The 22,694-nt window shown below is 43.1% G+C and overlaps 1 protein-coding gene across 1 annotated transcript; it reads left to right on the top strand.

The window, feature by feature from the left end:
- The first annotated feature begins 101 nt into the window (after positions 1–101).
- On the top strand, positions 102–22,310 carry Rbm17 (RNA binding motif protein 17). The gene is made up of 12 exons (XM_069990530.1): positions 102–275; positions 4,372–4,512; positions 6,985–7,101; positions 8,989–9,155; positions 10,133–10,230; positions 13,405–13,461; positions 14,819–14,960; positions 18,317–18,480; positions 19,666–19,739; positions 20,471–20,569; positions 21,839–21,911; positions 22,027–22,310. The coding sequence occupies exons 2-12, from the start codon at positions 4,390–4,392 to the stop codon at positions 22,128–22,130; spliced, it is 1,218 nt and encodes a 405-aa protein (XP_069846631.1). The 5' UTR covers positions 102–275; positions 4,372–4,389; the 3' UTR covers positions 22,131–22,310.
- Positions 22,311–22,694: the final 384 nt, after the last annotated feature.

The raw sequence follows: 22,694 nt of genomic DNA, 5'->3' as shown, positions 1-22,694 counted from the left end.
TGGTCCTCCCGCCACCAGGGGCGCGGTGCGAGCCGGCAAGGGCGGCAAGGCGCTAGCGGCGCAGGCGCAGACGCAGGCGCACGCGCACACACACGCTGCCGGCCGCCCGCGCTCCTTCGCCCCGCGCCGCCGAGTGCCCTGCGGACTCGGCCGAGGGTCGGCGCCGCCGCGGGCCTCGGCCTTCGGGGGGGGCGGGCTTCGGCGGAGTGCGGGTGGGCTCCGCGCTGCCGCCGCCGCCGTCGTGCCCTATGGGCAAGATCCGCCCGCCAGGCCCGGTAAGTCGTTCTCCTGAGGCCTGGGGATGGCGGCCCGACTGGGAGCGGAGACCCGGGGCAGGAGCACCTTCCCCGGGAGGGCGCTGGACGCGAGGCCGCGGCTTTAGGCCGCGAGGGGGCTGGGGGACTCCGGCGCGCCTGCCGGACCCCGCGGTCCAGCCCGCCCTCCGCCGCGGGCGCCTCGCCCGGCTCGCCCCAGCCCTCCGGCCCGCCGCCGCCTCCCCGGCCCCCCGGGTTCCAGACCCGCTCCGCCCGTCTGTCCGTCCGACCCTCCCTCCCTCCCGACCCCTTCCGATCCCTCCGTCCTTCCCGTGCGGATCTTGTCCTGACCAAATTGGTCAGTGGACCCCGCTGACCCCGAATGTCTGCCCCACGGAGGCTCGGGGTGCTCGTGGGGCATCCCCGTAAACCGGAGCTGGCCGGGCCAGGTGCGAGCCGTCGGGGACGAGGGCCGGAATCCGCCCCAGCTCGCAGACGGATGGGCGGGCGGCCTCGGGAGGCGATGTTGGAGGGCGCCACGCCGTCCCCACGTCTTGAGGGGATAAAAGCTGCCGCCGTGCAGAGATCAGGAGTCCAGGGAGTGCGAGATAACTTACAGACAGACTTCCAAAAGGTTGGTTAATCCGTGTACCGCATGGGTACCATTAGGACAGACCGCTGACCCGGAGCCAGCCTATCTATGGATCTGTCTCCCTGTATAGAGATATCTAGATAGCCATGTATACCTCCATGTACAGAGAGAGACACAGATGTTTTTACCTATATATGTTAGAGGAAGGAGTAGCTCTGATTGTGGAGTTCATCAACTTTATGGAGTACGTGGCGAGAATTGCTACACCCTTCCTGTAACTTCATTGGAGTTGGTTTTCTTTGTACCTGGCTTTCATTACCTGCATGTTTTCCCCTTATAATCTTTCAAGCACAAACAGATGAGCCTAGGATACTGATTTTTCAAACTCTTTCATAGTAGTAACTAGGGAAAAAATGGAAAAGTGTTCCGTTGAACACCCACATTACTGCTTACCTGTAGTGGACTTTGGTTTTGGTCCCCGCTGGTCTGTTGTATTTTGGCTGTAGCACATTATGTGTGTGATTGGGAATATTAAAACTTGACCAGGTGGCAGGGATGGAGGAATAGGGGAAAAAAAATCTTAATTCTCTGAACTGACAAATTCTACACAAAGTTGTATATTTTGTGAGCGTCCAAGGAAACCACCCTTCCTGATTATTTTCCTCTGTATGTGTGCAATATTTCTCAGGCTTCAGTGAGGCAGCTCTCTTTTTATGCTTGTTAGACTATGGTTTGTATGGTTGTATGATGGGAATAGTTTTTTCCTAATTAATTATGGTATGTAATTCAAGTCTTAACAATTTTTACTTCTCTAAGTTATGTCCTCAAAGGGCAGATCTGCAGACCTTAGTGTTCCATACTAATTATTTTAAATAATGCATTGATATTTGCCTATTCATGCACTCCTACATTCAGGAAATGTTTTTAGAGTACTTGAGTGTCCCAGCTAGAATCCCTGCCTTTCAGTGGCTTGTGGTAAGAGACAGAGGTGTAAACCATTAGGTAGCATGTTACCATTAGGTAAATGTGTCATGAGCAACCAAGTTTTGTTATGTTAGGGAAAACTAATTGGGGGTGGTTTTATTGTGGGGAAAGCAGTCAATAAAGGCTCTTAAGGTAAACTTAGAAAAATAAACAGCTGTGGCACTTTGGAGATTTCTTCCATGTTCTTTTTCCTGTCACTTGGACATGTTTTTTTAAAAAAAAATTCTTTCCAGCTTAAATGGAACCTTGAAAAATTACCATCTGTCTTCTGGCTGAACCTTTTTTTTTTAATAGACATTATCACCTTTTACTGTACAATGTGAGTACATTACCTGACCATGGACAGTGGACAGTGTCACCCTCACTTTCTCCAAGTTTTTCCTTCTCATCCCACCTACAAGCCTTATAGTTCATTTTCAACTTAGTGTGTAGTGAGCGCCACTGCCCTATTTGTTCACTCTGTCCATCCATTTCTGTGCCCTCCCTTTATCTACCAAATACTGATAAAAAAACAAGACAGAAAAGAAGACTAAAACAACAGCAACAAAAGCCTCTAGCTTCTGTTTCCTGGACAGAATGGTGTTTATGGTATTTTTTTAAAAATGGCTGGGCATTTGTGGTTTATGCCTGTAATCCTAGTTACTCAGAAGGCTGAGGTGAGGATCGCAGTTCAAAGTCAGGTGAGAGAGTCATAGTCATTTTTTAGCTGGGCATTCATTGTTTGGTTTACGGTTTGAGTTTTCCTATGTTAAAGTTTAAAGATACATACGTGAATAGTGAGTTTTTAAAAGTTTGGGGTTTTGAGCTGGGCTCCGGTGGCTCACGCCTATAATCCTAGCTACTCAGGAGGCTGAGATCTGAGGATCTCAGTTCAAAGCTAGCCTGGGCAGGAAAGTCCGTGAAACTCTTATCTCCAATAAACACTCAGAAAACTGGAAATGGCGCTGTAGCTTAATTGGTTGAGTGCTAGCCTTGAGCTGAAGAACTGAGGGACAACACCGAGGCCCAGAGTTCAAGCCCCACGACCGACCCCCCAAAAAAAAAGTTTGGGTGTTTTTGGTTCAGGTAATGAGTACTTGTGTTTTTGAATAGTGAGTTTTGAGCTCTGAGAGCTAGAAGAAAGTGCACAGAAACCTCAGAAGCCATTTGGTACAATGGTCTTCATCCTAACTAGCAATTTCTAAACAGGTGGCTTGGAAAGTATTAATGGCATAGTCTCATTTCCTGTTTGGCTGTGGGTCAGACACTGGTTTTAGCCCAGGGACAGAGCCATGAGCAGAACAAAGTGGATTTGGGTTTTCGTGTAGTCTACAGCAATAGGATTAAATGGGTTTTGAAGCAGGCCCCAGAAGGATTCTCTCTGAAACTTTGAAGATATGCTTAATTTCTGTATAACTGTGAAGAAGAATCATCACTGTTTGCTTGATTTGGTCTGGGAGTTTTCAGAGGCATTTCTGAAGTTGGGCGTGGTGTCTCCAGCCTATAATCTGGTTACTTGGGAGGCAGAGGTAAGGGAATTATGGTTGGAGGTCGGCCTGGGCCTTGTTAATGAGTGTGAGTGGCAGGTGGTGTTGTCCACGTCATCTCCTGTCATCTCCCATGACAGGGGGAAGCACTCTTAGAAGGAGGATCACAATCCGGGATGGTCGAGGAATACAGCAAAATCCCACCTCAGGAATAGCAACACTGCAGACGCTGGTGGTTTATGTCTTTAATCCTAGCTACTGTGGAGGCTGCCCTCTGAGGATCACAGTTTGAAGCCATCTGGACCTGGGGGGCGGGGGGTCTATGAGAATCTTATGTCCAGTTAATCAGCAAAAAAGCCAGAAGTGGAAGTGTGGCTCAAGTGGGAAAGCACCACCCTTGAGCAGAAAAGTTAAGGGACAATGCCCACGCCCTGAGCTCAAGCCTCAGTACAGTTACACACGTGCACATACACACAACTAAACCATGCCAATATGGGCTGGAGATGTGAATGAAGTGGAGGAATACCTGCCTGAAGTGTGAGGTTCTTAATTCAAACCCCAGTGCCTCCAAAAAGAAAAAAAGGCCTCTCTAGATGCCCAAGGCAGGGGCTTGTGTGCTATTCTCTGTGGATCCTCCATGCAAGGAGAATCCTAGGTCATTCTTTCGTTTCTCATGTGTTCAGTGGCTGCTTTTATAAACCTTGCTTCTCTGTGGCTGAGGGCATTTCATTTAAAAATCCAAACAGGCTGGGCCCTGTAGCTCACATCTGCAATCTCAGCTTCAGTAGGGAGAGATCAGAAGAGTCTGTAATTTAAGGTCAGCCCACGCTGAAAGTCTTATCAAACAACTAGTGAGTGTTCCTGGCTGTGTCCAAGGCATAACCCAAGTGGGTTTTGATTTAGTTATTTTCTCTTTCTGTGAGCAAGCAATTTCTTACTTTAAGAAGTGGGCTGTGCTGGCAAGTTTAGAATGTTGAGTTGGTTTTAAAGACTGCGGGTGGGGTGTGCTACAAGGGTGTGCTCAGTGTCGGGGTGTATTGTGCGTTCTTTGATCTCTGCTCTGCGTGCCTTTCAGCATTAAACTGGAGAGAAGATGTCCCTGTATGATGACCTAGGAGTGGAGACCAGTGACTCAAAAACTGAAGGCTGGTCCAAAAACTTCAAACTTCTGCAGTCTCAGCTTCAGGTGAAGAAGGCAGCCCTCACTCAAGCAAAGGTAATGGCAAGACAGGTCCAGTCTCAGGAGCCTGTGTGTGTGCTCAGGGGGGGAAGCCAAAAGGGGGGATTGTAGCCTGCCCTTCTTCCTGTTTATTGGCAAGAGGAAGAAAGGCTTAGGTCATTTTGCTTCTCCTGGGAGAATGTCTAGCCAGGGTACTGGTTTTTCAGACTTCAGTCTGTCTGAGTTGGAGGAAATGTATTCAGAACACTAATTTTGTAAGTACAGACAGCCCTGATAGAGGCTGGAGCTGCAGCAGTGTGCCTCTTAAGTAGCACCTGCTGGATGGCAGTGGGGTGGTGTAGGCGGAGCTCTGCTGAGTAAAGCTGTTGCACACGCATGGCTACAAATGTGTCCTGTATACTTCTAGGTGGAATCAGTCCTGTTATGGTTGTGAAACATATTAGAAATTGGAAATATTCTTGAAATAACGACATATAAAATATGAAAAATATGTCATTGACTTATATTTGACAAGTTGACTTGTTGAATGTTTTTAAAGATAAAAGTGATATTGTGCTTGCTTGTTGTTTAAGAGTCCTTATGTGTTAGAGTATGCATTCTTTTTATTTATTTATTTATTTATTTTTTGGTTGGCCGTGGGGCTTGAACTCTGGGCCTGGGTGCTGTCCCTGAGCTCTTCAGTTCAAGGCAAGCGCTAACCACTTGAGCTACAGCACCACTTCCAGTTTTCTGATGGCTAATTGGAGATAAGAGTCTCACAGACTTCCCTGCCCCAGGCTGGCTTTGAACTGCGATCCTCACATGTCAGCCTTCTGAGTAGTTGGAATTACAGGCATGAGCCACGGCACCTGGCAGAGCAGGCATTCTTATTCCCCTAGTGAGGTACTTCGATAATGAAAAGATTTTGTTCTGCTTTTTTTGTTTTGTTTTTGCCAGTCCTGGGGGCTTGTACTCAGGACATGAGCACTGTCCCTGAGCTTCTTTTGCCCAAGACTAGCACTCTACCACTTGAGCCACAGCAACACTTCGGCTTTTTCTGTTGATGTGGTACCGAGGAATCGAACCCAGGGCTTCATGCATGCTAGGCAAGCACTCTACCACTGAGCCACATTCCCAGCCAAGATTTTGTCTTTGTATAAAGCGCATAAATAAAAGATCACAGATAAGCAGCCAGGTGCTGATGGCTCACACCTACAATCAATCCTAGCCAGCTGGGGAAGACAGAACTGCAAAACTCGTACCCAGTTAATCAGATAAAAGCGGAGGTTTGGCTCAAGTGGTAAAGTACAAGCTGTGATCAACAAAGCCAAATGAGAATATAGGGCTCTGAGTTCAGCCCTAATACTGGTGCGCGCACACATACAAAGAAAAACCAAAAACTCCCCTAGTACTGGAATTATAGGAATGTGCCATCAACACACCCAAACTCAGATTTTGTCTTTAAAACAAACTTGCATCCCAAATGAAAGGAAGGTTTCAAAACAAATCTTTTCTCTTTAATTTTAACTGGCAAGTTTTTAAGGTCTTTTTACATTTCATGTCTTTTATTTACATTTAATGTATATGCTATATAACACACACATATAGCATATATATGGGGGGGCAGGGCTGGGGTTTGAACTCGTACTTGCTAGGCAGGCACTATCACTTGAGCCACACCTCCCCATTTTGCTGTAGGTTTTCAAATAGGGTCTTGTGTTTATGCACAGATGGTGATCCTCCTGTTTATACTTCTCACAGTGCTGGCCAAGGGCATCCTGCTCCATTTACCTTTTGTTGGTTGAGGTGGAGTCATGCCAACTTTTTGTCTGGGCTAGCCTTTAACCACGATTCTCCTGATTTACCTCCTAAGTAACCAGATTATTGGTGTGAGCCATCATACCCATTCTCATGTGTTTTATTCTTGAAAGTCTATGTGTGTGAAATAATTTTCTCTAACAAGCAATTTCTAATGCTTAGTAACATGAATTCGATTAGTTTTTCAATCGACATAATTAATGAACAATCTTAATTCAGTGGAAGATAGCAAAATGAAAAGGCAAAGTCAACCTAAGAGAGAGGCATTCAGTTTTCAAAGTTGCTGAAGTTATCAGGTGCAAGTGACCTTGAACGGTTTTGAGGTAGGTTCATCATAAAAGTGCGAGATCAGGATAATAGATCCTAGGAGAAAAAGAAGCCCAGATGCTCAAGTATCTTGCTCAGGCCTTCCCAGCATAGCTGTTCCTTTTGAAGTATCCACACATTACAGTGTGCTGCAGATTTGCCCTCCAGAGGCTAAAATCCTATGTGGAGCTTTCTCACATCTGAACTTCACATATAAACTTAAATATGGGGGACCACCAACGTGGACTAAGCAAAATAGAACAGGATTGTAATAACTTTTGAGTTAAAATACAGGTGGATTTTTATCATTTCAAATTTTGTACAGAAACTAGAAAAAAATCTTTGTTACAAGTATTATGAATGTTAATTTGAAACTTCAGTATACCTCTCTTTTTTCTCTTTTAGAGCCAAAGGACAAAACAAAGCACAGTCCTTGCCCCTGTCATTGACCTGAAGAGGGGCGGTTCCTCAGATGAACGGCAGATAGTGGACACACCACCACATGTAGCAGCTGGGCTGAAGGTAAGCTCACATGTACCTGTGACCCGGCACGCTTCCATGCAGTCAGTAGTTCATGGATTTGTTGCTCCTAAAATACAAGCGTATCTCAACATGCAGAAAAGAAAAACAACTTTGAATCCTACTCTTTAGCAATTAAACTTAAGTATTTTTCTGTTATAAGGCTTCTCTGATTTCTGTAACCTGTTTATTTTGGATTAAAATAGAGAAAAGGGACTTTTAAGAAAAAAAAAACACCAAAACATTTTTGTTACCATAAGTTTTATTATCCCAGTGACTTTATCTAGCTTAGAAACAGCATCTTCCTGTAAGCTGAGTTAATGAGGAATATCTGATAAATGATTATTCAAAATCATTATTAAAGCAACACAGAGGAACAAGTGAATTTCATATAAATTGTAGCTATTTCTCTACAGATGGCATTCAAATGATATGTGGTAGTATAAGTGACTGACTAAAAAAAAAATCAAAAGCTTAACAATAGCCAGGCTCCAGTGGCTCACACCTTTTTTTTTTTTTTTTTGTCGGTCATGAGGCCTGAGCACTGTCCCTCAGCTCTTCAGCTCAAGGCTAGCGCCTTACCACTTGAGCCAAAGCACCACTTCCAGCTTTTTCTGCTTATGTGGTGCTGAGGAATTGAACCCAGGGCCTCATGCATGCAAGGCAAGCACTCTACCACTGAGCCACCTTCCCAGCCCCCATCACACCTTCTATCCTAGCTACTTGGGGCTGAGATCTGAGGATTGAGGGTCAAAGCTTGCCTGGGCAGGAAAGTTTGTAAGACTCTTATCTGCATTAAAACACCAGAAAGCCAGAAGTGAAGCTGTGGCTCAAGTGGCAGAGTGCCAGCCTTGAGCAAAAACAGCACCCAGGCCCTAAATTCAAGCCCCAGTATTGGCACACAAAAAAGAAACAACTAGTGGTTAGGACAAAAAGAAAGAGCTAGCAGAAGAAAGTATGAAAACTTAGAAAAGAAAGTTGAATTAATACCAAACCAATGGTTTCTAACCAACCTATTTTCTGACTGGCTGTATATACTGTCTCCCTTTTGTGTTTTCTTGTTCTCTGTTCTGTTTTTGCACTACTTGGGATTGAACCCAGGGCCACGCCAAGTGCTAATCAATGGTTCTACCACTTGAGCCAGTCCCACACCCTTTGGTTTATTTTATTTTTTTACATAGGGTCTCAAAACTTTTTCTAGGCTGGTCTCAGAACTCACATCTCTGCCTCTGTGGTAGCTGAGGCTACATATATATACTATCATACCTGGCTTCTAATTTTTTTGTTAAGTTTGTTTCTTTTCTAAAAACTTGATTTTAGAGGAAATAAAATTGTTATCATTGGAACCTGATCTTAATGGACTTCAAAAAAAATGATGCTGGGATAAGAATTGTGTCAGACTCACATTCTGAAAATCAGATTACCTGGAAAGAAAGAATTTTCTAGAGAATTTTAGAAGTCCAAGAAACTGCTTTTTAACATCGTAATAATGTAATGTTGGGCCCATCTCATCAGAATCTAAAGTTATTCTAAATGATGACTAACCGTGAATATGTTATTCATGTATTGTCTGAGTTGCCTAGAATGTTTCTGTAACTAAGAGTTTTTTTGCTCCCAAGTGCTAAAATCTTGAATGTCAGTTCATGGTGACTTACGTACAAGTGTCATAGAGTAGTTGGAAATAGTGGTAAACTAAGAGGCAAAATTCTTCACTGTGGTGCAGCAGGAAAGCTGGCTAGCTGCTGCCTGGTGAATGGTGATATCAGGCAATTTTTCCACTCGTCTATAAAGAGGCGGTGTAAGTGATCTTCAGGGCCTCTTATTCTGTACCTTAATCCTGTGAGTAAACTTGTGCGATGATAACCTAATTGGGTGTTTTTCCTTCCCCAGGACCCTGTTCCCAGTGGGTTTTCTGCAGGAGAAGTTCTCATTCCCTTAGCTGATGAATATGACCCCATGTTTCCTAATGATTATGAGAAAGTCGTGAAGCGCCAGAGGGAAGAGCGGCAGAGGCAGCGTGAGCTGGAAAGACAGAAGGAAATAGAAGAGAGGGAAAAGTAAGGCTTCGTTTGGGCTGGGGATATTTTGCAGCTGAAATGTTCATTGGATATTAATGAGTGCCAGCTCTAGGACTGAAGTTAGTTATGTAGATCTGGCAATCACAGAAAGAGTTAAAATGTTTTTAAGAATTGTGAGGTATTAAAGTCTTTAATATGGTTAAATAGTTAATGTCTATTAAATACACAGACCGTAAATCATTTAATGAGTGAATATGTACCTTAGAATACTGTTACCGAGCTGGGCGCCGGTGGCTTAGGCCTGTAATCTAGCTACTCAGGAGGCTGAGATCTAAGGATCATGGTTCAAAGCCAGCCCAGGCTGAAAAGTCCGTGAGACTCTTATCTCCAATAAACCACTAGAAAACCAGAAGTGGCTCTGTGGCTCAAGAGGTAGAGTGCTCACCTTGAGCTGAAGAGCGCAGGACAGCGCCCAGGCCCAGAGTTCAAGCCCCACAACCAACCAAAAAAAAAAAAAGGGCTGGGAAGGTGGCTCAGTGGTAGAGTGCTAGTGCTTGCCTTGCATCCCTGAGGCCCTGGGTTCGATTCCTCAGCACCACATAAGCAAAAAGAGAAAAGCCGGAAGTGGTGATGTGGCTCAAGTGGTAGAGCGCTAGCCTTGAGGTGAAGAGCTGAGGGGCAGCACCCAGGCCCAGAGTTCAGGCCCATGTCCCGACCCCCCCCCCAAAAAAAAAAAATAGTTACCATTCATTTAAACGTTTAAAAGTTAAATGTCAAGAAAATATTTTTCTTGTTAAATTTTATAGGCCAAGTTCAGGTTATCTTCTGAATGTTTCCTTTTTATCTTTGCTCCTTTGGTCTTGAGAGCAGTTGAGGCCACTGACATACAAATTAATCATTTATTAAGGATGAGGGTTTGTATATTTCTCTGCTAAGAGAAAGTCAAGGTGACATCCCAGCTTCCTGTCTCTAAAATGATGGATGTGAGGTGAATGATCATTCCCTTGTTGTCCCAGGAGGCGTAAAGACAGACATGAAGCTAGTGGGTTTTCAAGGCGGCCAGATCCAGATTCTGATGAAGATGAAGATTATGAGCGAGAAAGAAGGAAAAGAAGTAAGGCTTGCGCATAAACACTGTGTTTCACACATGAGAAATAATCCCTGTATTTGCTTTGTCGTCTGTAGTCCCATCAGTCCACATTTTATATAACTTCAGCTTATGTCATGTTCATAGACCTTTTCTTTGAGCTTCAGAAACCCTTTCTGACAGTAACATGTATGCTGTGAGGATAGTGTACACTCTGTCCTTACACTTTTCCTAACCTGATATTTGCCTCTAGTCCAGCTGCTCTGTCGCTTTAACGTTAGATGAGGAATGGGGATGCGAACTCAAGAGCATGCTTGTCACCAACACCAGTGAATTTGAAGACTGCTTAGCCTCTCTGCATGTTTCACATCTTGCTTGGGAAAGCAGGGAGACAGAAATTTGTCTCTCTCTGTACAATGTTGTGAGCAGAGTTTTAGTTTAACCATTACTAGCTATAATAGGAATTGAAAGAATAGAATGCTTGTTTAGGTTCATGGTGGTGTGATCACAAATGAGAATAAATGAAGAATTTGAATCTTCTGTTTGCCTGTTAGATACCAGACACTCTTTTGCATTCTCATGGAGTTTTTCCTGTAACCTTCACAACTCTGAACAGGCTCTGCTACTCTCCCCTGCTTTGTAAGCCTGGAACAGGAGGGCATGAATGCTTTGCATATCATACAGGTCCATTTTTCCGTCTTACCCATGAGTTTTATTTGCCTGTAACCCTTGTTACAATGTTACTGTTACCATCTTATCTGAGGGGGTTCAATACTCCAGTGGACTATTGGACTGCCACTAATAGATTGGTGTGCTTTAATCTGGTTTGTAGCAACTTGCCAGTAAAAACCCAGAACCTTTCTTTTTCTTTTTTTTTTTTTTTTTTTTTTGGGGGGGGGGGTCCAGTCGTGGGGCCTGAACTCTAGGCTTGGGCACTGTCCCTCAGCTCTTCAGCTCAAGGCTAGCACTCTACCACTTGAGCCACAGCGCCACTTCCGGCTTTTCTCTTATATGGTGCTGAGGAATCGAACCCAGGGCCTCAGGCATGCAAGGCAAGTGCTCTACCACTGAGCCAACTTCCCAGCCTCCCAGAACCTTTCTTTATTGAACTTTATTAAACATCAGTTTGCTTTCCAAAGCACATCAGAATTTGTTTAAAAAAATGGTAGGAAGGGCTGGGAAGGTGGCTCAGTGGTAGAGCACTTGCCTTGCATGCTCAAGGCTCTGGGTTCGATTCCTCAGCACCACATAAGAAAAAAGCCGGAAGTGGCGCTGTGGCTCAAGTGGTAGAGTGCTAGCCTTGAGCTGAAGAGCTGGGGGACAGCGCCCAGGCCCTGAGTTCAGGCCCCACGACCGGACCCAAAAAAAAAAAAAAAAAAAAAAATGGTAGGAAATATTCCAAAGAACTGTAAGAAGGTTTTATTTGGGTTCATCTTTCTTCGTAGGTGATTTTTATCACCCAGGCTGTGAGCCGTAGTGCATCTGTAGTGGTTTTAATTCCTTTCAGACATTTTATGTTGATGACATAGAATGGTTTTGTAACCAATTTTAATTTACATTTTTAAGTTATTTTATTTGTTAAGCCATGCTATATTGTGGAGGAGGGACATTGAGACCCATTCTCCCTGTGTAGCCTGGGCGGGCCTGGAAGCAGCCATGTAGTAACTTTACCAGCCTGGGGCTCACAGTCCTTTTGCCTCCATCTCCTACTAGGATGCAGGATGCTAAAATGCAGGCATGCACCACCATGCCTGGCCCATAATACCTTAGAGGTCACACCTAATGAAAAATTTCCTAATGTCCACTTGTGTTCTCTTTCCAGTTGTCACACAGCCAATGGAAAGTTCTCTCGTATCTTTTGGTTTTTGTCTACATTCCCTACCCAGTGAACCCCAGCAGGGTTGTGACAGTGTGTTCTAACCACTTCTTCAGGAGCCACTTCCAATAAAGTGTTAAGTTTGTGTCACTGAAGCGTAGAGGAGGGGTCTCCCAGCTTTCCAGCTTCCCTGAAAAATTGCAAGTCTTTGAGAGCTCATAAAAGCATTTCAGGGTGTTTCACAAAAGAGTTACACATAAGGTGAAAGTTTTAACAAGGGTTTATTTTAGTGAGACAGAGTTGAAATAGGGAGAATACATAAAGAGAGAAACGTTTCCTGCCTCCCATGTGGGTAATGGGACTTAAAGACTCAAAATGGCCATTCTTAGTTGAAGCTTGCATGCTTTTTGAGCTAGGTGAATACACCTGGTCTTGTCTATATAGCAATTCTCAATCCTTAGACAGTGGTTCTGGGTGGGCAAGATGGCCAAGGCCTGCCCAAAACCCACATCACCTCCAGGACTTCCTGTTGCCACATGTGTCCTTTATTTTTTCTCTCTCTACCCTTTTATAAGGAATTCCTAGATCTCTAATATTTCAAAGAAAGTAGATTTGGATTGCCCCTCCTATGTCCCCTAATCTTGTAACTTAACATTAAAGAAAAAAAGCAAACCCACAGTATGGTGAGTGAGGAACTTACCTGCTTTTTTAGTTGTTTGTTTTAATTTTTGAGTCTGGCCCTCTGACATTTGTTAAATAACACAATTTCCCTGCTTCTTCATCTGTCCTGGCTTAGTTTTGCACCCTTTAGAAAAACTTGCTATGTACTGGCCACTTCTCATTTGTTCTCTGGTTACTTTCTGAGCGGGAAACGGTAATAACCTGCTTCCAAGGTTTCTAAAGTTAGAGAGGTTGTGTATTACAAGCATCAGATGAGTGATGCACTTATAGCAAATAATTATGCTACTCTTAAGGATACTGTTAGTCTGGATTTTTATATTTTATCTTAAAATTCACTTAATAATTCCATTCTGGGGATTTTGAATGCCTGTTAGGACAACAGTTTTGTGTGTCTTGAGTTTCACTAATTTTCTATACTTCTAATTCTAGCTTTAGATGCCTGATGACTTAAATGTTAGGAATGGAGTAGCAGGATATTTTTTTCCTTCTCTCCAAGAGGGATGGGTGGACAAATCCAGCACGTGGACATGACAGGTGTTGCAGTCCTTACGAGCCTATGAAAAAGTCTCCTTTATTTATTTGTGGGGGCAGTACTTGGGATTGAACCCAAGCTTTCAAGCTTCCTAGGCCAGTGTTCTGCCCTTTGAGTCATGCATTTAGCCTTGGTATTTCCTCCTTTAAGCACTGTGTTTATATTTTTGCAGGTATGGGCGGAGCTGCCATTGCCCCACCCACTTCTCTTGTGGAGAAAGACAAGGAGTGTAAGTAGTTCTCTTCTGCTCTGTGATACAATTTTTTTAACCCTATTGTGGTGACTAAGCTTTGATTCCTGAGTTTCCTGGGTTTAGGTCTTTGCCTAGAACCTGTCTCCTCTCAGAACTCCTGATACCACTAGGGGTTGGGTCTGATGCTCACTTCTGCTCTGGTAGTGAGGAGGCATTTCTTACCGTGCCCTTTTTTTTGTTTTGTTTTTTTGTTTACAGTACCCAAGCTTAACTACCACTTGAGACATGCCCCTTTTGCTTTTTTGTTGAAATGGATTCTTGCTAACTTTTTTCTGGGCTGATCTCCTGATCTCTGCCTCCTGGGTTGTTACTGAAGTTGCAGTTGTGAGCCACCACATTGAGCGTATCAGGCCATGTTTATGCCAGTCTCTGAGGCTTAGATTTTTATACAGTGGAGTCCATCTTTTTTTTAAGCAATTTGTTTTGCTTTCCCCCCCCAAGTGTTCATTTAGAATTAATGAAAACAAAAGTAAACACATTACCAAAAACAAAAGTATGTTTTTTGCTCACAGGATTAGGACCTGTTATATTCATGACCTTTCTCAAGGGGACAGTACCTTCCTTGATTAAATTGTTTTCCTGTAATTCTCAGAGTAGATAGATGTGTGCCTGTTATTCTGTCCTCTGTCAGAATGTGTCCTTCTGCTTCTCCAAAGCTCTTCTAGAATCTGGGGGTTGGGCTTGGGCTTGGAAGTTGCATGTAGATCATTTTTTCATGCACAGAGTTGAGCCATACCTGCGGTATCATAACTAAATGTGATCAACTCTAATATTCCTTTGATATAGTACACTATTTGTGCTATTTTTAAAGAATGTAATTTTTTAAAATATTACTACATACCTATTAACAAACATCCCCAGTTGAAACCAGTCTCTGAGAATAGGACTCAGGTATCAGGAGAGTTTACAGCTTCCCATGGTTCTGCTGCTTATCTGAGTTGAAAGCCCTGTTGGGTGCATGGCTTTGACCTCACACCTTTCTGTCTGAGAGGCCAAGGAGGAAAGTTAAAGAATCTTAGGACAGGCACACAGATACTATGAGAATCAGGATTGTATATCTTAAAGATTTAAGCAAGAAAATTGTAAAGACTTTAAAGAATAAATAGCCCTTGAGTAATGCAAGAACAACATTTGAGGGGATATAAGCCGCAGAAGAAGCAAAAGTACTGTCCTACCGCTGTTTAAAAAAGAATTTATATAAAAGAGGATTACATAAAATTTACCTTTTTCTTTGTAGTAAGCAAAAAATGTAGATTAAATCATTTCAACATAAATAATTGATACAAGATCAGATTTAGTAGTATTTCAGTGAACTTTTATCTTTCTCCATCAGTACCCCGAGATTTTCCTTACGAAGAAGATTCAAGGCCCCGGTCACAGTCTTCCAAAGCTGCTATTCCCCCTCCAGTGTATGAAGAACCCGACAGGCCCAGGTCTCCAACCGGGCCCAGTAACTCCTTCCTTGCTAACATGGGGTAAGACTTGAGGGTTCTACAGAAGAAAATGTACACGTGGCTCCAGGAACTCTGTGAAACATTGGTGCCTTTTCCAGTAGAACAGCTCATTTGAAAATGGGACCTTTGGGCCTACAGGAAGATTTGTGGTATATTTGATCACACAGGGCCCTCTGCTCAGGGATGGGCATTCAAGGCCTGTTTGATTGTGTTCCAGCTGTGGTTTTGTGTTAAACAGGAAGTCTTGACTACTAGGTGATGAACATTATTTTTCTGTGCAGGAACAGTTTTTGCTAATGTTTTACAGATACTGTTGTAATACTTGCAAGAAAAATGGCTCAAATCCGGGCGCCAGTGGCTCACACCTATAATCCTAGCTATTCAGGGGCTGAGATCTGAGGACAAAGATTCAAAGCCAGCCTAGGCAGGAAAGTCCATGAGACTCTTATCTCCAATACATCACCAGAAAAATGGAAGTGGCGTTGTGGCTCAAGTGGTAGAGCACTAGCCTTGAACTGAAGAGCTCAGGGACAGTGCCCAGGCCTAGAGTTCAAGCCCCAAGAGTGACCAAAAAAAAAAGGCTCAGGAATAGAATTAGAGCTTAGCTTATTTCCTTTTTCCTTTATGTATCTCTTTTTCCTAATCAAATGGGTCATTTGCCTGAAGGTCCTGGCCCGGTACCTTTGGTTTCAAACATGGTTTGAGTGAATGACCTGGGGCAGTACATACACTAAAATTAGAACCGTGTGGAGAAGATTGGAAAGACACACAACTTCCTCAGTGTTCCATATTAAAAAACAAAAGCAAAAAAAAAAAAACAAAAAAACCTTGGTTTGAGTTATAAATACAAGTAGGTCACTCTGACTATAATTGGATATTTGTTTGTTAGAGTATAAAAATCAGTTTTAAGGCTGACCTTCTGGTAGGACTTGTGGATTTTTCTTTTTAACCCCAGTAGACTAGCCGTGCATTTCAGTTAAGAGAACATTTTTTATGTTGTTTATGATTCTATGAAGGACCATGGAACACACCAGAGTCACAGTAAGTTCTTTGTTGGGTGGGAACCAGACACTTCCTGTGGTGAACCACAGCTGGTGACAGAGAGCGTGACCCGACGTGGCCTGGTGCTACTTTGACGCGCTCACTTGCCTCTGCTTTGGTTGTCAGCCCTCAGGGCGGTGACTGGTCAGAGTTGGAGTAGATAGAACTTTAGTTTTTCCTTCCCACTGCTGTCATTTCAAGTGCTCAGCCACTCATAGCTAGTGGTAACAGTGCGGGTACACACACATTGACATTACTGCTATGAATCTTCCTGGACATGGCCGCCTTAGGATGTCTAGACGTGGAAGTGCTACTGGGTTTGGGGTGTGCCCCTCCCCCTTATGATAAAAGGTGACTATTTAGTTCCCCTATAAAAATGAATTAGATTGGGCTGGGAAGGTAGCTCAGTGGTAGAGTGCTTGCCTTGCATGCATGAGGCCCTGGGTTTGATTCCTCAGAAGCACATAAGCAGAAAAAGCCAAAAGTGGCACTGTGGCTCAAGTGGTAGAGCACTAGCCTTGAGCTGAAGAGCTGAGGGACAGTGCCCAGGCCCAGAGTTCAGGCCCCACAACTGGCCGGGAAAAAAAAGAATTATATCTTAGCTGGGAATCAGTAGCTCATGCTTGTAATCCTACCTACTCAGGAGGCTGAGATCTGAGGATCACAGTTCAAAGCCAGCCAGGACAAGGAAAGTCCATGAGACTGTTATCTCCAATTAAACACCAGAAAACCAGAAGTGGCACTGGCTCAAATGGTAGAGCACTAGCATTGAGCTGAAGAGCTCAGGGACAGCACTTAGACCCAAAGTTCAAGCCCTATGACCAACCAAAAAAAAAAAGAAGTAGATCTTGAGCTTATCCTTAAGAAAGATGCATTGTGCTGTGTATAGCTTTGTGGTTTTAGTCTTTTTTTGCCCTGGAATAGTTTGTTCAAAAAAAGTCTAAAAAAGAACTGTGAAAGATGAAGTATGGAGACGTAGTTCTAATAGAAACAGGATTTCATGCCTCAAGGCTAAGCAAAGGCTGTCATTCAGAAGCGCCTTAAGATTCAGCAGGCACTGTAATGTAATAGAAGGATGCTCCTAACTGTTAAAGAGTTGAGAAGCCAGGTGCCAGGGGCTCAGTCTGTAATCCTAGCTACTTAGGAGGCAGTGACCTGAAGACTGAGGTTCAAAGCCAGCCCTAGCAGGCAAATCCTCTCTCTTTTTTTTTTTTTTTTTTCCTGTTTTGGTCGGTTGTGGGGCCTCAACTCAGGACCTAGGTGTTGTCCCTGACCTCTTTTGCTCAAGGCTAGTGCTTTATCACTTTGATTCACAGCACCACTTCTAGTTTTTGAGTGGTTAATTGGAGATGAGTCTGCCCAGGGTTGGCTTTGAACCACAATCCTCAGATCTCAGCCTCTTGAGTATTTAGGATTACAGATGTGAGCCCCTGGTTCCTGGCCCAGGAAATTCTTTGTCTCCACTTATCCAGCAAATATAGAAGTGTCACTCAAATGGTAGAATGCCAGCCTTGAGCAAAAAACAAAAGCAAGAGTATTTGAAGCCCAGAGTTCAAGTCCCAGTACTGGCACCAAAACAAAATTAAACACACAAAAAAATGGGCTCAGAAACATGAGTTTGGATGCTTTTTCACTTCTACCATAACACCAATGGAAATAGTTCCAAATGAGACTTCTTTTATTGTGCCCAATCTTAGGTGAGTTACTACTCTTGGCCTTGATGTTGTTTTCCATGTGTTACACCTTAGATGATCTCCTAAGGTTCTTGCATTTGAAAGTTTATTATGCAATTTAGAAAAATACCACCATCTTTAAGTTCTTGACAGTGGTCATAAGCAGTGTGGCAGTCCAGGCAGGGAGCACAGGGAGAAGTCATCAGAGAAAAGTAAGGCTCCACTAGAGATAAACTCACTATCCTGGGTGGCACTCATTTGTTTTGCTTTGTTTATTTATGCTGGTCCTCAGGCTCAAACTCAGGGCCTAGGAGCTTGTCCTTAGCTTTTTCACTCAAGGCCGGTGCTCTACCTCTTGAGTCACACTCCCATTTCCAGCTTTTTGTTGGTTAATTGGAGATAAGGTCTTACCGACTCTCTTGCCCAGACTGGCTTGGAAATGTGATCCTCAGAACTCAGCCTTCTGAGTAGCTAGGATTATAGGCATGAACCACCAGTGCCCAGCTTCATTGTTTTCTTTTACATTGAACATCCTGAACATCTAAAGACTTACTGTTGTATGTGATCTCTCACCAGAAGGTGATAGCTATGAAACAAAATCCAGCCTAAGCTATACTTGGCAGCATTGACACTAAGGGCCCTTTTCCATTGTTCTCCTCCTAGGGGCACAGTAGCACATAAGATCATGCAGAAGTACGGCTTCCGGGAAGGCCAGGGGCTGGGGAAGCACGAGCAAGGGCTGAGCACCGCCTTGTCTGTGGAGAAGACCAGCAAAAGGGGCGGCAAGATCATCGTGGGTGACGCCACCGAGAAGGGAGAGGCTCAGGGTGAGTGCAGAGGGGAGGCGCGCCCTCCCTCTGTCAGCAGATGTCAGTCCTGTGCTCTAAGAGGGTGCATTTCCCTTTCTGTTTGTGAAGAAAGAGTCCTGAGGCTCATCTTTTGCTTTGTCAGAACTGAGGTAGAGAGATGAAGGCCTGTGGGAGGACAAGCTAAAGCTTGGGCAGAAAATAAATAGCCCTGAGGAAAATAATGTCATACCTGCTTTGACTAGCAAAACATCTTGTTGGCCTCATAGGAAGTGTTTGTTTTCATAGCGTGTATGCATGCCTGTGTCTGATCTTTTCCATAGTTCTTTTCCCCAAAATTTGTTACAGATGTGGTTCCTCATTTTCATACAAACGGCTTTCTGTCTACTGTTGCTTTGTCATCTGTAGTTGATGTCTTAGTATTTTGTTCTCATTTGATTTCTGTAATCTGTACTGAAGGCCTGTAGCAATAAGATAAACATGTCTTAGCATTTTAAACAGAAAAATGAGTTGATTTTTGAGTCAATGTAGCTGAATTCTTTTTCCTAGAAGAAAAAACAGTAAAGTACCCACTTGCTCTGCAACTCAGTGAGCCTGGATGTATTTGCTAAAAACAGTAGTGTACTAATTGTGACAATATCTGAAAGCCAGTGCTTCAGATGTTCCTGCTGGGCTGGGAAGGTGGCTCAGTGGTAGAGTGCTTGCCTTGCATGCATGAGGCCCTGGGTTCGATTCTTCAGCACCACATAAGCAAAAAGAAAAAAGCCAGAAGTGGCGCTGTGGCTCAAGTGGTAGAGCGCTAGCCTTGAGCTGAAGAGCTGAGGGACAGCCCCCAGGCCCAGAGTTCAGGCCCCAAGACTGGATCCAAAAAAAAAACCAAACAGATGTTCCTACTTACTGCTGTGGGCTAGTGACCATGAACTGTTAGTCTAGCTAGGACTCACCAATCAGGGTCATACTGTGCTGTGTCCACCCTTTAGGAGGTAAAATATAAGCCAAAACTGGAAGGTAGTGGTAGAAGCTAGAAACTTCCAGAAAATAATATGAAAGCATATACAAGAGCAAAGGAGGTGTTTATATTGCCGAGGTTGATTGCAGAGATACTCATTGATGACTTGGGGACACAACTATTGTGTTTACTATTAGGTAATTAATCACAATAATAGGACTTAGTTCCGTAATGTCTGATGATATGTTTTAATACAGATGCATCCAAGAAGTCGGATTCAAATCCATTAACAGAGATACTTAAGTGCCCTACTAAAGTGGTTCTGCTGAGGGTAAGAAGCAAAAGAATGATACCAGTCTTACCTTGATTTTTGTGTGTTGCCCCATCCTACCCCTACTGCTATCATAAAGGTTAAGGCTGAAGACTGGACATGGTGGCTCACACCTGTAATCACAGCTGCTTGGGAGGTAGAAATGGAGAGAATTGTGGCTTGATGCCATACTAGGTCAGAAATTGTTAAGACCCTGGGAATGGCGACACAAGCCTGTCACTCTAGCTGCACGTGAGGAAAGTTAAAGAAAACTGAAAATTTTATAAGACATTAGCAAATAGCACCTTCAGATAGGTCCTGTGGTGATTGGTTTTTATCTTACCTGTCACTCAAGTACCAGTTTCTTTGCTAAATACATAAAGAATGTTGTGAGTAATTGCTTTAAAATGTGAGGTTGCTAGTAATTCTGCTTCATTTGATGCTTGAATAGATGACCTTGTAACTCTTTTCAAAGCTTAATGTATTTTTAAAGAAATGGCAGCTTTTAGATATGTCAAGGACAGTTTTTCATTGCATCATTTGGGATTAAGAATATTTGCTGTTACGAATGAAAGTTTTGTTTATAAAACTATTACAGGGGCTGAAAGCTTGGCCCAGCAGTTGTCACACCAGGCAAGGTGGAAGCCCTGAGCTCAACTCCACACTTCCCCAAAATACACCCCCTTCAAAAACAACCCTCTGTTACATATGTGTAATTGTACTTGGGAACTGAATATTTTGTTTGTTTGTAGAACATGGTTGGTGCAGGAGAAGTAGATGAAGACTTGGAAGTTGAAACCAAGGAAGAATGTGAAAAATACGGCAAAGTTGGGAAATGTGTGATATTTGAAGTAAGAGGGGTTTTCGTGTTTTTGGTTTTTTTTTTATGTTATTGATTATGTTTTAATTGGCAAGTTAGAAAAGATGCTACAAATAGAAAGCTAGAATATTACTGTATGTAACACCATCTTGCTGTGACATATTGATTAGTTATACTTCTCGTTTATACCAATTTTGATCATAAAAATGATTTCAGATTTTATTTGGGGAAGAAGTGGAAATGTTTCATTTACGATTGAGGGTCAGCATAGTGATTACAAGCTTTGACTAAATGTTGAGATTTAGACATGCGTGAGATTCCCAATATTTTTATTACCTGTTACATATTCCGTTCTGTATTGGGAGTGTTTAGGATACAGGAAACATGTTCTCTACTCTCAGGGGTTATGTTTAGTTGAAGAAATACAAACACATAACTAGAGAATATTTAGTTGCTAGTTTGGTAATGCTGATGATAAGCACAGCAGTTGAGAAAAAGGTTATCAAGAAAAATAGAGAAGGCTTTAAACAGTATCAGATGTGGGGCTGGGAAGGTGGCTCAGTGGTAGAGCACTTGCCTTGCATGCCTGAGGCCCTGGGTTCGATTCCTCAGCACCACAAGCAAAAAGAAAAAAGCTGTGGCGTTGTGGTTCAAGTGTTAGAGCGCTAGCCTTGAGCTGAAGAGCTGAGGGACAGCGCTCAGGCCCAGAGTTCAGGCCCCACAACCTGACCCCCCCCAAAAAAAACCAAACAGTATCAGATGTAAGCTATGTTTTGGACTGAGCAGGCAGACATGGGTATGGGGTGAGGAGTACTTCCAGTGGGGTAGCAGGAGACGGTGAGCAGGCCTACCCCAATGGAATGGTGGCTGTGGTAGATGAGTAGGAGATACACTGGCATGAATGGATTGGAGCCTTTAGAAGGCCTAGAAAGCTAGACAAAGCCAGACCTGATCAAAATGTATGTTAGTGAAACGCAACTAGAGTACGAGTTCTTTTCATCTGAACTTGTGCTTTTATTTCTGCTGTTGCTGCTTTATCTTTAGCTGTTTGATGATTACATAATTATTCCTTGTCAGCTGGTATAGGCAGCTTACTTGAAGAAGTAAAAAAAGCTTCTTATCTGGGTGTTACCTGCTCCTAACATGATGCCTGGCATAAAACAGACATTAAGCACATTTGTGCTGATGAATAAATTATACTTGCTTAGTAATTTACAACTTGTTCATGCATGATGATAATTTGCTCTAACACAAGTAGTGTCTCAAATAATAACTTTACTCATTCTACTTTATTTTCCAGATTCCTGGTGCCCCTGATGATGAAGCAGTTCGAATATTTTTAGAATTTGAAAGAGTTGAATCAGCAATTAAAGGTAAGTTATACCAGTAAGCGTCAAGGAATATTACAAGGGCTGGAGATTAGACTGTTATTTAAGCTAAAGCTACAGGATACTTCTATTAACTGGTTGTCTTTTGTTTTCTTTTTAGCTGTTGTTGATCTGAATGGCAGGTATTTCGGTGGACGAGTGGTAAAAGCATGTTTCTACAATTTGGATAAATTCAGGGTCTTGGATTTGGCAGAGCAAGTTTGATTTTTAAGAACTAACATCATTCCGATGATCCTCAAATAAGACAGACTGGGCAGAAAAAGGCATCAGCTCCATAGATGTTGGACACTGAGACTCTTGGAAGGACTTCTAAGGGATATGTTGATTGATCCCTTTTTTATTTTGTGGTTTTTTAATATAGTATAAAAACCTTTAAAAAAAAAATCTGTGTGCCTCTGGTTTTTTTTTTTTAATTGCTGGTTTCTAATCAATTATAACTTTTGCTGGGATTTCAGGATAATTCTCAGTGCTTCAGTGATGTGGCATGTCTTGCACCAAAAACAACTATAGGATTTTTGTTTCAAGGAGATGTGGAATTTGTATTTAATCCTTTTCTTTTTTCATTTTAATAAAGCCTACAAGTTATTTAATTGTGGCTTCACAAATTCCATAATAATAATAATCATGTTAACAGTCTACCAAAGGTGGAAATATCTCCATTTGCTAACAGAGAGGTTTCTCATGACTCCTGTCATAGAAAAAATCTTGGCCATGTGCCAGTGGTTCACACCTGTAATCCCAGCTACTCAGGAGGCTGAGATTTCAGGA

Source organism: Dipodomys merriami, unplaced genomic scaffold, assembly GCF_024711535.1.
Source record: "Dipodomys merriami isolate MVZ:Mamm:240054 unplaced genomic scaffold, mDipMer1.0.p SCAF_4, whole genome shotgun sequence".
Lineage (NCBI taxonomy): Eukaryota > Metazoa > Chordata > Mammalia > Rodentia > Heteromyidae > Dipodomys > Dipodomys merriami.
Note: the sequence above shows the minus strand (reverse complement) of the source record. Positions and strands in the feature narration are given on the sequence as shown.